A 17,162-nucleotide genomic window follows, 5' to 3' on the forward strand; every position below is an offset into this window, starting at 1 on the left:
ATGTGAGTGTGAATGGTTGTTTGTCTATGTGCCCTGTGATTGGCTGGCGACCAGTCCAGGGTGTACCCCACCCTTTTGCCCGAAGACAGCTGGGATAGGCTCCAGCATACCCAAGACCCTGGTGAGGATAAGCGGTACAGAAAATGGATGGACGGATTTATTATGACGGGGATTTATTTGGTCTCAAGACATTTTAAAATGCACCTGCATTGTTTTGTGACATGGTTAAAAATGTTAAATGTAAAATGTTAAATTTAATGTTTTAATGTTAAATACTATAGCAACCTGAACCAAAGCGAGCCACAATAATAAGATCCTGGTATTTTTATTTGCAAACTTGTTTCTCATTCTATGAAGATACTAAATGAGCTTCTCTGGCCTTTCTTCCAGTTCATGACTTGAAGTGTGAATTGTGTGGAGCCCAGTTTGAGACCAGATGTGCCATGTCCAGCCACGCCCGCTCTCACCATCTGCAGAGGGAATTCGGTGTTTTAGAAAGCGGTGGTGCACCCATCGACCCCCCCTGCCAGACTGCCAAGGAGTGTAATGTACACAGCCAAATAAGCTCACCTCACCGGGAGCCCCAGTCACCCAGGAGCTCCTCTCTTTTTGACTCCCAGAAACGTGAGGACTTGGGAGGAGACTTAGACGTGAAACCGATATCCCTTTCCATCTTGACCAAAGCAGTAAAAGCGGTGCCCCCCTCTTGTTCCTCTTCTCCATCTCCTTGTGCCTCTCCAATTCGGGCTCATTCCAGTTCCCCGTTGCCACTAGTGAGGAAAGCCCCCGTTTCCTCTTTATTGCCCGTGTCGTCTCCCTTACGTTTGACGGAGCACAAGGCTGCCGGGATGAAAAGCTCAGTCTCTAACCTCTCCACGCCGATCCCACAATCCAAACCCATGTGGGCCCCGCAGGAGAATGATGCTCCTCTCAACCTCAGTGAGTGTCTGATTGATTGCACGTTTAATCACATGACCTTGTTCTTGATTGGCTTTCATTGTTTTCATCTCTATTTGCAGCCCTTGACATGGACGCCAACAAGGACATCGTCTGTCAGCTATGTGGTGCCTGGTTTGAGACCCGGAAAGGCTTGTCCAGCCATGCACGGGCTCACCTGCGTCACTTTGGGGTGGAGTACTCCGAATCTAAAGGTTCTCCTATCGCCCTCCTGAACCAGCTCATGGACACGGATGAATTCAAGCACAAAGCCAGTGAATTCAACCTCGCCACCGAAACGCAGAACATCACGGCCACTCTCCCCCCCCCAAAGAAGCCTCCGCTGAGCCTGACTTCCACTTCTCCATCCGTACTATTTAAGACGACAACAGCCGGAGGCGGGTCCACCTCCAAAGCTACCTCTTCCTCATCCTTTGGCCCGCCCGCCAAGCGTCTCAAATCATCTTCCATGCAGGTCTTCCGCCTCAGTAGTGGTGAGATCATGGCCCTGCCTCAAAGTGAGTGTCCTGAAGAATGATTCAGTCTGTTGTGCGACATCACACAAGATAACCGTTTGCTTTTCTAACCACCAGGAGAACCTTCAAAGGAAATCGGCTGCGAATTCTGTGGGGAGTATTTTGAGAACCGTAAAGGACTGTCCAGCCATGCTCGTTCCCACTTGCGTCAAATGGGCATCACCGAGTGGTCGGTCAACGGTTCCCCAATCGACACCCTAAGGGAACTCATCACAAGACGCGGTTTACCCTGCGCCCTTCCACTAAAACCTCTAAAAACACCCCCTCCGTCTTCTCCCGGACCCTCCCGTTCCCCTCTCTCGACGTCCTCCTCGCCATCAGCTCTCCTCAGCCGCCTACCCTTCTCCTGCTCCTCGAGTTCTCCTCAATCCGCAGCTTCTAAGTCGGGCTCCACACCGCCGACGTCCTCCGGCGGGCTCATCCTCAAGCTGAAGCCTGAGCCGGTGCAGGTGGAGGTCACGGCTCCTGAAGCCGTGGGCAGTGGTCGCCACAGTTTCCCCACTGATCCTCTCCGTTCTGGTTGGAGCAGCTCTGACAGCGGGTTCCCCCTCAACTTGGGTAACTACGTTTGATCTTCTAAGCTTGTGTTCATCCTCTATACCCGTGTTACCCAACCTTTATTGAGCCAAGGCGCTTATTTTAAATGTACGAGATTAAATGTAACAGGTTAATTATGCCTATCTTCTGCTGTCCAGTGGTAGAACATTAAATTGTTCCACCTGGACTAAATAATCATTGTCAGATCAATTAAGGGAAATTGAAGAATTTCCCTGGGCTCATCTGATGGGCTCTAATCACTGCTTTATAGACTCAAACATTGAATTGTTAAAGACGTTTCAGCTTTAATTGAATCATCATGGAGTCTCCCTATTTATGTCTCTAGTGCAGGGGTGGGCAAATTTTTTGACTGGTGGGCCGCATTAAGTTAACAAAATTGTCCGGGGGGGGGCAGAACATATATTTAACACACACACACACATCTGCTTCTATATGTGCAATGTATTACTTTGTGGATTAGTTAACATACTCTTGATTACTACCCAGCATACCTTGCAGGCATTTGGAAATAAGTATTTTAAGTTACATTGTTGATTTATTTGATATGTTAATTGTGTTAATGCTGTGTTTTTATTTTGTTGCACCGTGAGCAAGGACACTAGTAATTTTCCTTGAATAATTTGTCCAATTTTATCTGTAAAAGTGTTATACTATCAGCTGTATGTTCTCATGTCCCTTTTTTCAGGAGCACTTTAAACATTAGACCACATGGAACTATGTCATTTAATTTTACAGTTTGCAAACGCTTGGTGGGCCGCATGTGGCCCCCGGGCTGTAGTTTGCCCACCCCTGCTATGGTCTTTCATCACAAAAAAAAAAATCCGTTCTTTAGTTATCAGCTGTAGAACGTAGCTAAGTTTCAGGAAAATATCAGTTCCCCACTAAAAAAAGGAGAAAAACTGTTTTTTGTGAAAAGATTCATCACTTTCACTTTGACACGTAATTTTTTTAATGAGTGAAACTCTAATGTATAAACAACTACCACACAGCATAAATACAAAAAATGGTTATTCCATTCCCAATCCGGGTTGTGGGGCAGAAGTCTCAGTTGGGAAGTTTTTTATCAAAATAACAATTTATTTGCAAATTTTCCCATTTGGAACTAAAGTGTGTTTGCAAATGCCCCCTTTGTGTTTCCCCTGGGGTGTCAGGTGTGTCATGCAAATCGTTTGTTCGCCCGCCTGGTAGCAAAACAACACAGCAATGGCCACTCTTCCTGTGGAGTGAGACAATCTTTGGGGGACGTTGTCCTAATGTTGTCCTCCGAAATGCTGCTGCGTTATGACCTGATCTCTTTCTGCTTCACCCCCAGCCATGTCTCGGGAAGTTGAACCCACACGAGATATCCGCTGTGAATTCTGCGGGGAGTACTTTGAGAACCGTAAAGGCCTCTCCAGCCACGCCCGGTCCCACCTCCGCCAGATGGGCATTACAGAGTGGACTGTCAACGGCTCGCCCATCGACACCCTACGGGAGGTCATCCACAAGAGAGGCTTAAGTGTCTCCTCTCTGCCCGACAAGGGCGTGAAGAAGGAATCTACCAAAAGTCCCTCGTGGGGGAAGACCACCAAAACTTCAGAGGGGTTGTGTCTCCCCGTCTGTCAGTCATCTAAGTTTCGTAAATCCCCTCTCAGTATGCTGTCATCAGGGTCCAGGTTTCAGAAGCACGGCCTAGGCTCTCTGGGTCCATCCACTACCCCGACCTCACCCAAGATTGTCAGGATATCCCCACTCGGCAAACAGTCAGATGAAGCCCAGTCTGTGGAAAGTGCCCACACAGTGCCGCATCAGCGTAAGACTTTCTCACCGCTACCACATGACTTCTCAATGAAAAAAAAACCCTCCTCTGACAAGCATGTCCGTAAGGGTAAGAGATAAATATCATAATATTGTGATGCTCTTTATACCGAAAAAAATAATAATAACTGTCCTATGTTTCAGATCCCAGCTGTGAGCTGTGTGGCTTCTACTTTGAGAACCGCAAGGCCCTGGCGAGCCACGCACGAGCCCACCTCAGGCAGTTCGGGGTGACCGAGTGGTGTGTAAACGGGTCCCCCATTGAGACGCTGAGCGCATGGATTCGCAGCAGGCCGCAGAAGGTGTTGGAGATGCACCGCAGCTACATTCACAGTAACCGCCCCACCTCCAAGAGGGTGAGCACGGGCAGTCTGCTTGATTTTTGTTCATGGAGTTAGCTCTACCCAGCCAAGTAGCTTTAATCTACAAGCCAAGCTGCTAGGCTTCATTCCATTTATCTTTTGGGGGGGCAAAATTACGCTGTTAAGATCATAACCCATTAAACTACCAACCAACTCAATTTGATCTCTGTATCTCTGAAGAGACACCACATGCTTGCAGCTCTAACAAGCTAGTGGTTTGACAGTACGGACGCCAATATTGGCATAAAAGGATATCTGATCAATGATATCTGGAGTGTTTTTTTTTCCAGCGGATGATGGGGATGATTTTTACAGGGATGATGTGCTCCAAAGAGCTCAGTATTTCCAAATTGTGCCTTTTAAGTCTTGTTGTCACAACCTGTCATGCAGAACATGACAACGCACTGGCTCATCTTCACTTCACTCCATATTTGCAGTGTTTCTTGGTGAATTTCATCCTGTGTGTTTTTGGAATGGGGCTGCACGGCGGACGAGTGGTTAGTGCGCAGACCTCACAGCTAGGAGACCAGGGTTTAATTCCACCCTCGGCCATCTCTGTGTGGAGTTTGCATGTTCTCCCCGTGCATGTGTGGGTTTTCTCCGGGTACTCCGGTTTCCTCCCACATTCCAAAAACATGCTAGGTTAATTGGCGACTCCAAATTGTCCATAGGTATGAATGTGAGTGTGAATGGTTGTTTGTCTATATGTGCCCTGTGATTGGCTGGCCACCAGTCCAGGGTGTACCCTGCCTCTCACCCGAAGACAGCTGGGATAGGCTCCAGCACCCCTGTGACCCTCGTGAGGAAAAGCGGTAGTGAATGAATGAATGTTTTTGGAATGTGGGAGGAAACCGGAGTACCCGGAGAAAACCTGGAGAGGCACCTCTATTGGTAGATTTAGAAAATAATAATACATTTTTTTGTGTTTAAAAGCGAAATATTTCCACACCGGGGCTGTCGGCTGTGAAACCAACGCTTCTGCGCCTTCAGTCATGTTAGCATATGCCGCCTCATGAAGGCTGTGTGACACAGAGAGACGCGTAGATGAAACACATGCATAGATACACATGTCATTTTATCGATAATTGATTCGATAATCGATAATCGTGACAGGCCTAAAGGCATCGCATATCCTGGAAACAAGTCAGATGGCGCTTTAAGGGCTTGATGTAGAATCAGTGTCTTTACATCCCACAAACATCAGACGCCAGAACAAGTGAGCTATTGACTTAACAGTTGCCATGGCAACCAGGGTGTCTTGCAGCTTATGTTTCATCTTCACATAAATGATGTGTGCTGTTGATTGAAGAAATGTTTTTTTTTTTCTCCTTTCCCTCCTGAATTAGTTTCTGGCGCATTTGCGTCACTGTCACACCTATTGTCTGAACTGTGATGTGACACACATACAGAATGGAACACTTTGTGTTTGAAATAGACTCAAGAGTCACACAGTGTAAAAACATGTACAGATAATTTTCAAAAGGCATTCAGTTACAGTTCGGTTTTGCATGCTCATTGTCAAAATGTATGAAGGATTCCATACAAACGGTTTTGTCTTCTACTAGTAAGAAACCGACACATTCCAAGTAGGAAAAACAGAAAATGTGAGATATGCTCCTTTGTTTACTTTGTTGCATTCCTAGCATTTGTTGAGCTCAGGTAACATTTTATCAGGCTGCTGGTATGAAGGCAGTGTGAGTGTGAATGGTTGTTTGTCTATATGTGCCCTGTGATTGGCTGGTGACCAGTCCAGGGTGTACCCCGCCTCTCGTCCGAAGATAGCTGGGATAGGTTCCAGCACCCCCGCGACCCTCGTGAGGAAAAGCGGTAGAAAATGAATGAATGAATAAATCTTATGAAGGCAATGTGAGTGTGAATGGTTGTTTGTCTATATGTGCCCTGTGATTGGCTGGCCACCAGTCCAGGGTGTACCCCGCCTTACGCCCGAAGACAGCTGGGATAGGCTCCAGCACCCCCTGCGACCCTCATGAGGATAAGCGGTAGAACATTAATGAATGAATGAACAATAAGCTAGGGCTGCACGGCAGAAGAGTGGTTAGCATGCAGGCCACACGGCTAGAAACTGGAGTTCGATTCCACCCTCGGCCATCTCTGTGTGGAGTTTGCATGTTCTCCCCGTGCATGCGTGGGTTTTCTCCGGGTACTCCGGTTTCCTCCCACATTCCAAAAACATGCTAGGTTAATTGGCGACTCCAAATTGTCCATAGGTATGAATGTGAGTGTGAATGGTTGTTTGTCTATATGTGTCCTGTGATTGGCTGGCCACCAGTCCAGGGTGTACCCCGCCTCTCGCCCGAAGACAGCTGGGATAGGCTCCAGCACCCCCTGTGACCCTCGCGAGGATAAGCGGTAGAAAATGAATGAATGGTATGATGGCACACTATTTACATAGCTGACACAGCTATCACCTCCTGCTCCATGTTTGTAGTCCAAACACAAGTCTTTGGTAACGGAACTGTACACTACATTGAGGAAAGATGGCACCAGTACATTTCAATGTATTCAGTGTTTACTTACTGCTCCCTCTGATGTTTCAGAAGAGCAGCTCACCTCTCCCAGGATCGACGGATTCAGATCATCGTTCCCCCATCTCACCACAGAAGGCCTCCTCCACCTCCTCCACGTCCTCCTCCCAGTGGTCTTCCGCTTTAGCGGTGAACCTGGTGCGGCCGCTGAGCCGTGAGCTCGGCCAGGGTTCTTCTAAAACGTCAGAAGAGGAAGCAGGCCCCGACCATGTGACCCCTCACGGCAGGCCCGCCAGTAGCAGTCTTAGCCCCTCGCGGCTCACCGGTGTTGGCCTCCCACTTCAAGCACAGGTGGCTCGCAGTGAGCTCAATGTTCGTCTGCCTCGAGGTATGTGAAGGATTGTGTTTAGCATACAATACGTATGTATGTTGGACCAACATTGGCATGTGTATGGGACTTAGGGCCAGGTATATATCAGGTTTTTACAATACACCTCTCTGTTGGTGTTATCTTATAACAACATAAAGGAGGATATAGTTTATATCAGTACAAGTTGGTGTTGTTTTAAAATACTGAATTCAGTTCTTCTGGAAAGTTGTGCTGGTATGTGTCAGTGGAGTATTTAAAGTGCTATAATGCTGGCTTTTTCCCCCCAACAAAAGCTGTGAAAAAATTTGAAAAGGAGAGTCAATTTTACAAGAATAAAATAATAAGTAAAAATAATTTTGGTAGCATAAAGTTGAAATGTTAAAGATATTTTATTTTTAAGTCATATTGTGAAAAATAATTAAAAAATAATGTGTAATTTTTGGAAAATTGTAAAGCGAAAAAGTGAATCATTACAAGACGAAAAAGAAAAAAAAGCTACAGAAAAAAACTGTCCTTTTAGTAGCATCCAGTTGAAAATACAAAAAATACGTCATTTTAAAGTGGTAAGATCGAGATAAGTGAATTTCCGTGAAATAGGATTCAATATTAATGGAATATTTTCATATTTAGAGCATAGAAAATACAATTAGAGCCCTGTAGACATGAAATAACACCCCTATAGTCACCTTTACATTCCTACTATTCTTATTATTATTTACAACACATCGCTCAACTGTCATGTGCAGGCTACGGAATCACTGCAGGGACACAAGATGGCCATGGCTTTAAACATTAGCAAGATAGCGAGCTAACTAGTTAGCCTCCAATTTATTTTCTGTATTCTAAAACATGAGAAAAAAATTTAAACGGACTGGGACGGACAGAGAAACTAAAACGGGACCACTTCCACACTGAAAGGGAGGTGAACTTTCTATGGCTGACTCCATGCAGTGTGAAGATAACCTTTTGTCATGTCTCAATAATTGAACATTACTGACGCCTAGTGGCAAGAATGCTACATTTGTCTTTCAATATTTTATGACTAACAGTCATAGTAAGATTAGATCAGGACAAGATTAGAAACTGTGACCAGCCGAGTTGAATGAAAGCACTTGGAAGGAATGTGACTCCGGTGCTTTTTCACTTTTTAAGGTTTTGAGCGTCGCCCCCTGAAGCACCCGTCTTGCTCCGAGGGAACAGAGAGGGACAGCGGCCCTCCGAAGCCCCCCCGCACAAGCACCGTCCCTGCTTTAGTGCCAAAGCCACCCACCTACCCACTAGTCAGGCTGGTGGGCAAGTTCTACACCCTAAAGTGCCGGTGAGTGGAAGAAACTCCGTCGTTCACAGACCTTATTTGCGTGGGGAAAGATTCCTGGGGTGCTTGGACACGAGGGGAGGGCGGTTCAGCAAATGTTATCCATCCAATACCAAGTAAATGCAGGGGACAGTATTCCCAATAAGTTCAGTTCCAAATGTGAATAGTTGTAATTAGTTTTTTGCAAAAAATATTTACAAGTAATACATTCTCTATATGTGTTGTTTATGTTTTACTTTTACGTCATTAAGTTGAGAGGCTGAACAGAGGTGACAGAAGTTGCTTTTCGAGCAGTTGTTAGCCATAAAAACGACCACAAGGTGGCAAAGAGCATTCACAAACACACTTTAGTTCCAAATGGGAAAATTGTAAATAGTTTATGGTGTTAATATTTGCGAATAAATTGTTATTTTGATGTAAAGCTTCCCAACCGAGACTGCTGCCACCACAACCCGGATTGGGAATGGAATTTTTTTTTTTGTATTTATGTTGTGGTGTAGTTGTTTATACATTTAAGTTTTCACAAATTAAAAAAATAACGTGTGAAAGTGATGAATCTTTTCACAAAAAGCAGTTTTTCTCCCTTTTTTTTAGTCAGGAACTGATATTTTCCTGAAACTTAGCTACGTTCTACTGCTGATTACAAAAGAACAGATTTTTTTTTTTTGATGAAAGACCAGAGCAGGGGTGGGCAAACTACGGCCCGGGGGCCACATGCGGCCCACCAAGCGTTTGAATCCGGCCCACAAGTTGATTTCTAAGTATTTCAACTTTTAACATACAAACTGGGAACATGACTTGCAAGTCGGATGTCTTATTTTGTAAAAAAATATATATATATTTTAATTAAATTATAGTTTGATGTGGTCAAAGTGCAACTTATAGTGTAACACTTTTACAGATAAAATTAGACAAATAATTCAAGGAAAATTCTAAGCATAAAATAGTATGTGTATTTGTGTGTGTTAAATATATGTTCTGGCCCCCCAGACAATTTTTTTTTTTACTCAGAACGACTCAAAATATTTGCCCACCCCTGGACCAGAGTCTAATCTTTCTTTTGGTAGGTTCCATGTTTAAATAGCCATAGAAGACAATATTCTGTGTGCCTTGAAATATCAGTCAAAACGGTCTAAATTTGTTAAAACAATGTAATGGTAATGGTTTTATTTCATTTGAACATGCATCAAATTACAATTGAATGCATCACATAATCAGTTCACAGTTCCACATGTCCAAAAGGAGTAGGAAGAAGCACAGCTTATTAAATCCTACCCCTCCATCTGGTACTTTTACAATCAGTAACTGTTACATTTGTTTACTTCCTGCTTTCCTAATATACAGTGAAGAAAATAAGTATTTGAACACCCTGCTATTTTGCTATTTCTCCCACTTAGAAATCATGGAGGGGTCTGAAATTTTCATCGTAGGTGCATGTCCACTGTGAGAGAGATAAACTAAAAAGAAAAATCCAGAAATCACAATGCATGATTTTTTAACAATTTATTTGTGTGATACAGCTGCAAATAAGTATTTGAACACCTGTGTATCATCTAGAATTCTGACCCTGAAAGACCTGTTAGTCTGCCCATTAGAAGTCCACCTGCACTCCATGTATCATCCTGAATCAGATGCACCTGTTTGAGGTCGTTAGCTGCATAAAGACACCTGTCCACCCCATACAATCAGTAAGACTTTAACTTGTAACATGGCGAAGACCAAAGAGCTGTCCAAAGACACCAGAGACAAAATTGTACACCTCCACAAGGCTGGAAAGGGCTACGGAGCAATTACCAAGCAGCTTGGTGAAAAAAGGTCCACTGTTGGAGCTATCATTAGAAAATGGAAGAAGCTAAACATGACGGTCAATCTCAATCGGAGTGGAGCCCCATGCAAGATATCACCTCGTGGGGTCTCAATGATTCTAAGAAAGGTGAGGAATCAGCCCAGAACTACACGACAGGACTTGGTCAATGACCTGAAAAGAGCTGGGACCACCGTTTCCAAGGTTACTGTAGGTAATACACTAAGACGTCATGATGTGAAATCATGCATGGCACGAAAGGTTCCCCTGCTTAAACCAGCACATGTCAAGGCCCGTCTTAAGTTTGCATATGACCATTTGGATGATACAGAGGAGTCATGGGAGAAAGTTTTATGGTCAGATGAGACCAAAATAGAACTTTTTGGTCATAATTCCAATAAGCGTGTTTGGAGGAAGAAGAATGAAGAGTACAATCCGAAGAACACCATCCCTACTGTGAAGCATGGGGGTGGTAGCATCATGCTTTGGGGGTGTTTTTCTGCACATGGGACAGGACGAGTGCACTGCATTAAAGAGAGGATGACTGGGGCCGTGTATTGTGAGATTTTGGGGAACAACCTCCTTCCCTCTGTCAGAGCATTGAAGATGGGTCGTGGCTGGGTCTTCCAACACGACAACGACCCGAAGCACACAGCCAGGAAAACCAAGGAGTGGCTCCGTAAGAAGCATATCAAGGTTCTAGCATGGCCCAGCCAGTCTCCAGACCTGAACCCAATCGAAAATCTTTGGAGGGAGCTCAAACTCCGTGTTTCTCAGCGACAGCCCAGAAACCTGACTGATCTAGAGAAGATCTGTGTGGAGGAGTGGGCCAAGATCCCTCCTGCAGTGTGTGCAAACCTGGTGAAAAACTACAGGAAACGTTTGACCTCTGTAATAGCAAACAAAGGCTACTGTACCAAATATTAACATTCATTTTCTCAGGTGTTCAAATACTTATTTGCAGCTGTATCACACAAATAAATTGTTAAAAAATCATGCATTGTGATTTCTGGATTTTTCTTTTTAGTTTATCTCTCTCACAGTGGACATGCACCTACGATGAAAATTTCAGACCCCTCCATGATTTCTAAGTGGGAGAAATAGCAAAATAGCAGGGTGTTCAAATACTTATTTTCTTCACTGTAGTTTAAGTTTTTTTTGTTTTTTTATTTTTATTTTTTATTTTATTTTTTTAGTTTCTTGTCTCCCTAATTTGTGTCACCAAAGTTATTTCCTAAGTTACAAAATATCTTCTACGTAGGTTCTGCGAGGTGGAGTTCCACGGTCCACTTTCAGTGCAGGAAGACTGGATCCGACACCTCCAGCAACACATCCGCAAGATGAACTACAACAACCCTGCTGAACCCAAAGCAGTGTCTGATCAATCTGACGAGATCCACCACGCCTCTGCCCCATGCTCCGCCCCCAGCACGTCCACCGTCACCGCCTCCACAGCTCCGAACAGCCACTCCCTCGCTCCCCCGGCGGAACTTGCTCGAGAGATAGTCAAGCCCACCCCGGCCCCCATTCCACTTCCTGCCCAGGTGGTGTAAGCTCATCAGTAACTATCATGGTTCCTTTTCATTTTCTTTTACTTTGATTTTTGGTTGTTTTTTGAGGGCAATGCTCCTCTTCAACACTTAATGAAGGCCAAAGAGCCTTCTGAGCCCCATGCACCTTTTTGAAGCTACTTTTTAGACTGTTACCGTGGGAACCAAGCTCTCCTGGTTTAAGGGTGATTACAGCCAATATTTCATGGAGAGATGAGCTATTCTTATGCCTTGTTTATGCTGAATGTCCAGGAGTTGACAAGGACCATTGCTGTACCCCCGCCACCTGGGTGGCTTAAGGGTTTAAATGTCACCCTTTCCCCTCTTTTGTCTCCTGTTTTATGCCGGCAGGAACATCTGAACCATTTCTAGCAGCATTTCTCTATAAGACGGGTGTCCAAACTGCATAACTGAATAGAAGAAAATGACATTTTGTGCATTAATGGTGCTTAAATCAATTCAATGTAGATTCGCCCTTCACGCCCCTGTAAATTCTTGGAATTTTAGTGCCAAAAATAATCATTTTCGGGAAAACACATCTCATTCACTTCTCAGAGCATTGAATCGATCGCATCGGGACTGTCCAGGATTACGCCTCTCATCCGAGTTAGCCTCTAACAAATAAACAAAGCACAGCCACCTTAGTTTCAGGTGAGTTCATAACCACCATTACATCTGACAAGGTGATTCCATCCATTCTATCCTAAAAAAATCCTCATTTGACAACACTGAAGAGCCAAACCATTCCTGTCTGTCTCATTCCGGTCTTCTCCTTTTAGAGGATAGAGCATAGATTGCATCTTGCACCAAGCTCTCAATCTACATATACTTTTTGAGCATGAACTGATGAAGCCTGCTCGAATGAGAGGCTAAGACAATCCGAACAGTCCATTTATAAATATGTGATAATACAATGGTGGAGAGTGGTTAGCGCGCAGGCCTCACAGCTAGGAGACCCGAGTTCAGTTCCACCCTCGGCCATCTCTGTGTGGAGTTTGCATGTTCTCCCCGTGCATGCGTGGGTTTTCTCCGGGTACTCCGGTTTCCTCCCACATTCCAAAAACATGCTAGGTTAATTGGCGACTCCAAATTGTCCATAGGTATGAATGTGAGTGTGAATGGTTGTTTGTCTATATGTGCCCTGTGATTGGCTGGCCACCAGTCCAGGGTGTACCCCGCCTCTTGCCCAAAGACAGCTGGGATAGGCTCCAGAACCCCCCCCCCCCCGTGACCCTCGTGAGGATAAGCGGTAGAAAATGAATGAATGTCTACGCTTCACTGATGATGCTTTTCTTTGTTCGGCGGTCCTTGAACTCACCACATTTGTGTGCTGTGACTTTGAGACGCCAATGTTACAGCAATGGCTACGAAAGCACTAGCTTTAAGTCATGTTGTCATTATTTTTTTGAGTCAACCGCTCAACCTGTAACATAAAAACATGGACGCTAACCAAGGTTCCATTGTACATTTATTCTGGGCGTATAAATTACCGGCTGTTTTTCACTATTAACTGGTTATCCCAGTGGATCTATCAAATATGCTAAGCTATCTGAACAAAACATCCGCATCTTATTTGTGACAAAACGTGTGTATTATGTAACACTACACTACATATCATTAATAGTGCATTCATTACATTGTTAGAATCTTTGGACACCCCTCCTGTAAGAGAATGTTGGCAGAACTTGTTCAATGACCCAATGTCCTGACCCCGAAATATAAGACTTCTAAAGAAGTCTCAAGCCACTTTAAACATATTTTAACACTGAGTGTTAAAACTAACTTGGCACTTTTTGTTTTGACATCGACACTGAGCACTTACTAAAATGATTGGATTGGGTGAAATTTAAAGGAGCAAGAAGTGGAAGCACATCACAAAAAAAAAAAAAAAAAAAGGGAAATGAACTCCACGTCAAATTGACCCCAAATATGAATTTTGCTTGAATGTAGCATACAGCACCTATTGATACTTTGTTTTTTTTTATATGCATACATTTCTACAATCAAAAATATGCCCCGTGTTATGAATACACCACTGATGTTTCACTGCTTCTGTGCTAAAGATGCTTTTTAACCTCCCTGTCTAGATATGTGGGATGGATTTTTTAATTTAACACTAAATTCACGTGTTGCCATCATATTCCTGCCTTTAAAAAAATATATATATATATATCTGTAACCCAAATTATTATTTATTTACTTTGCACCTGAATGTGTTAATAAGCTAGATCATTCATGAAAGGTGACGTAAGTATGCTGTATACCATACCTGTCAATTTCATCCCACTTTTTGATAGTTTCCGGTATTTTCAGTTTTTAAAATTCAAGAATTCACTTAGAAAATAATCAGTGTGATACAAATTGGTAGAAATTCCCTTTATTTTTCCCCCGAAAATATCATTTACTTTAACATGCAAATGTTGACAGGTATGCTGTACAACATAAGGGACACCTGCACCGTCTAAGGCAGTGCTTCTCAATTATTTTCTGTCACCCCCCCACCCCGCAAAAACAACACAAACACCCCCCCAGGATTGGAACTGACAATATTTATTAATTTGCCTATACTGTACAGACTTAACTTGAAACTGAAAGCAGGAAAATGCAACATAATGGAGAGTCTCGACAGTACCCCCCCTCCAACACTATTTGAGAAGCACTGGTCTAAGGAGATCAAAGTCATTCTGCCTTTATAGCTCCTGTTTATTATTGTGGTTTTACTCCCAGTGAGAGCTGTGTCTAATACTTTCATATAGTTTTTTTTTATATATATAACCTAGAATATTACACTCATATTTCAGCATTGCTGTCTTTTAGGGACGGGAAAAACTAGTTTTGATGCTGCTTTTATATCGGAGCTTATTAGAACGCACAGGTGGTCTTTTGTTTTCAAAGAAAAAAAAAAAAAGAAGTACAAACCGCTTGATAGGACGTCTTTGTGACTTCAAAATATGGCCTCCTGATTGTATGCGTTTGTCATAAAGTTAGGGTGGGCCAAAGAGTCACTTTTTTTAGTCCCTCGTCTCGCCTATGTACAGTAAAAGCTGTTTACATTGGACCCCCATCACGGACGAACGAAGCCCTGCAGTGTCACGGGCATTGGACTTCTTTGGGGGAAATGTGACTTCCTAGGACTCCAACGGGAGATGGTTCCTGTTAAACCACGAACATAAACCAAACTTCATTCCAAGACGGGGGCGATGGAGGGGCTGTCTGTTTGCAGTCCAAAGCGGGATGCCGTTTTTCTGAGTTGCTTCAGCGTGTCGGTGAAGCAATAAAGTTAAAGTTCAAGTGTTGCCCCCCGTGTTCAAACATGACTGTTTGGTCCTCCCCATGTATGGAATATAGATACATACCATATAACTCCATGTACTTAAGAAGCTAATAGAGCTATTAGCAGTTCTATTAGCAAGGTAGTTGAAAAAAGAAGTGATCTTAATTCCTTTTGATTCTGATGTGTTTTTATTCTGTGCATTTTCTGTACTTGCAGTCATGCAAAGTGAATCTTAGAACATGTTTTATTTCTTAGTCTCTCCGGGTGGAAAACGGTGATGCTGGTCAGGTGGTTGCAATGTGAGGAAAAGTTTATTTCCGTTTAAATGTGGCGTCCTGGGATCAATGATAAAAAAAAAAGTTGACTGGTGTGTTTGTGTGTGTGTGTTTGTGTGAGACAAAAGAAATGATGGTGTCAATGGAAGAATAGAGATGTGTGAGAGAAAAAAAAATGTACTGTATACAGAGTTTTAGGTGAAACAACTCCAGAACAAAACAATAAATGTGACTTCCGTTTCAGAATCGGAATTGTTGCCTTACTTATTCCAGAACACACTCGTCTTTGCACTAGAGGTGTGCGATGCTACTGAGAAAAACAATGGCGGAGACGGACGGACATTTTTCATTGGAGTGGCCAAGGTTGAGACCATGACTCTGATATACTTGAGTTGTGGCCATCACGCTGCCAGTTGCGTCTATTAGAACAATTAATAGCTGAGAAGTGTTCCGAGGACATGTATTCAATGGTTCTTGTTCACCATCATGGCGGCCAAATGGAAGTGGCTACCCATGCTACATAGGCCTTGAAGTCAAATTTAACCGGAATCGGAATCATGGAAAACCTAAAATCTGATTTTATTGACCACAGAAAGTTGTGTGCTGCAGTGAAACGGTGGTTAGGCTGAACTAATTCATGTTTTGCACCACAGAGCCTCGTTTTGTCGAAATTGTCCCCCAGATGTGGGGGTGGCCGGAGAGTGAACAAGGTTGGCCACAGCCACCCCTGACCACCTCATAGCTCCGCCACTAAGTCTGCATCAAAGACCAAGTTATTTCTACACCATGAATGTGTGAACCTTTGCATGGTGATTGGTCTTACTGGACACTTTTGGAGCCTGGACCAACTTGTGCCGTGGCATCATTTGGTTGCTGGCAATGTGGACATCACCACACAGACTGGGGTCCTCAAGGGGTTGAGAAGGTGTCCTATGGCAATGTCTTGTCATTCCTTATACTCTCCAACAGAGGTCGCCATTCGACAATTCACTTTTAGGTTTGCTATGAATGTTTAAGAGCATCCTGTGTGGTTACAATCTGCACTGTTGGTTGACGGGAATGCAACAGTAAATCATATGTATGGTAATAGTAATGGTTTTATTTCATTTGAACATGCATCAGATTACAATTGAATGCATCCCATAATCAGTTCACAGTTCCACATGTCCAAAAGGAGTAGGAAGAAGCAAAGCTTATTAAATCCTACCCCTCCATCTGGTACTTTTACAATCAGTAACTGTTACATTTGTTCACTTCCTGCTTTCCTAATATAGTTTAAGTTCTAATTTTTTTTGTCACGTACTGAAGTACAAGGTGATACGACCATCCAATGACATAATGGGTACCATAGTAAGTGTCAATATAGTGATATATATAGCACATCATGACTGGTTCAAGACTCTTCATCCTTGTATTTAGCAAACATCAACTGCTTGTATTGTTTCTTGAATTGGCTCATCGTTGTGCATTGTTTGAGGGTCTTACTCAATCCATTCCATAGTTTGATTCCACATACTGAAATGCTATGGCTTTTTAACGTAGTCCTAGCATATAAGTGTTTCAAATTTAGTTCTTCCCTGAGATCATATTTCTATATCTGACATAAAAGTTCAATTTATGAAATAAAAGGTCATGATTACAAGGTAAGAAAGTCATAAATTTATGATAAGTAGTGATAGTAGTGCCAATCATGAGGTAAAAAACCAGGTCAACGCTTTTCGAAATCTAAACAAATGAAGTGGCAATGAATGCATTGTATTCCACTGTATTGAGAAACCATGTTAATTCATTCAATACCAAACATCCATATAATCCCGAATGTCCAATCCCAGTACCGTATTTATACGTCTTTTACTATTTTTTTTTTGCACAGAGACAGAAAGAGGTGATGATGCAACT

General features: G+C 43.3%; 1 protein-coding gene across 5 annotated transcripts in view; it reads left to right on the forward strand.

Annotated features, from left to right (window-relative positions):
• Window positions 1-15,578, forward strand: part of wizb (WIZ zinc finger b) — a 37,958-nt gene extending 22,380 nt beyond the window's left edge. For 4 of the 5 annotated variants that reach the window (XM_058050477.1, XM_058050476.1, XM_058050478.1 and 1 more), the window contains 8 exons: window positions 391-939; window positions 1,020-1,454; window positions 1,530-2,030; window positions 3,343-3,897; window positions 3,972-4,183; window positions 6,748-7,063; window positions 8,198-8,363; window positions 11,426-15,578. In XM_058050477.1, coding sequence (XP_057906460.1) covers window positions 391-939; window positions 1,020-1,454; window positions 1,530-2,030; window positions 3,343-3,897; window positions 3,972-4,183; window positions 6,748-7,063; window positions 8,198-8,363; window positions 11,426-11,717 — 3,026 coding nt within the window. In that variant the 3' untranslated portion in view covers window positions 11,718-15,578. The remainder of the gene's footprint in view (window positions 1-390; window positions 940-1,019; window positions 1,455-1,529; window positions 2,031-3,342; window positions 3,898-3,971; window positions 4,184-6,747; window positions 7,064-8,197; window positions 8,364-11,425) is intronic. The other variant, XM_058050480.1, reaches the window with a different exon arrangement.
• The last annotated feature ends 1,584 nt before the right edge of the window (window positions 15,579-17,162 follow it).

Source organism: Doryrhamphus excisus, chromosome 15 (genome assembly GCF_030265055.1).
Source record: "Doryrhamphus excisus isolate RoL2022-K1 chromosome 15, RoL_Dexc_1.0, whole genome shotgun sequence".
NCBI classification, from domain to species: domain Eukaryota; kingdom Metazoa; phylum Chordata; class Actinopteri; order Syngnathiformes; family Syngnathidae; genus Doryrhamphus; species Doryrhamphus excisus.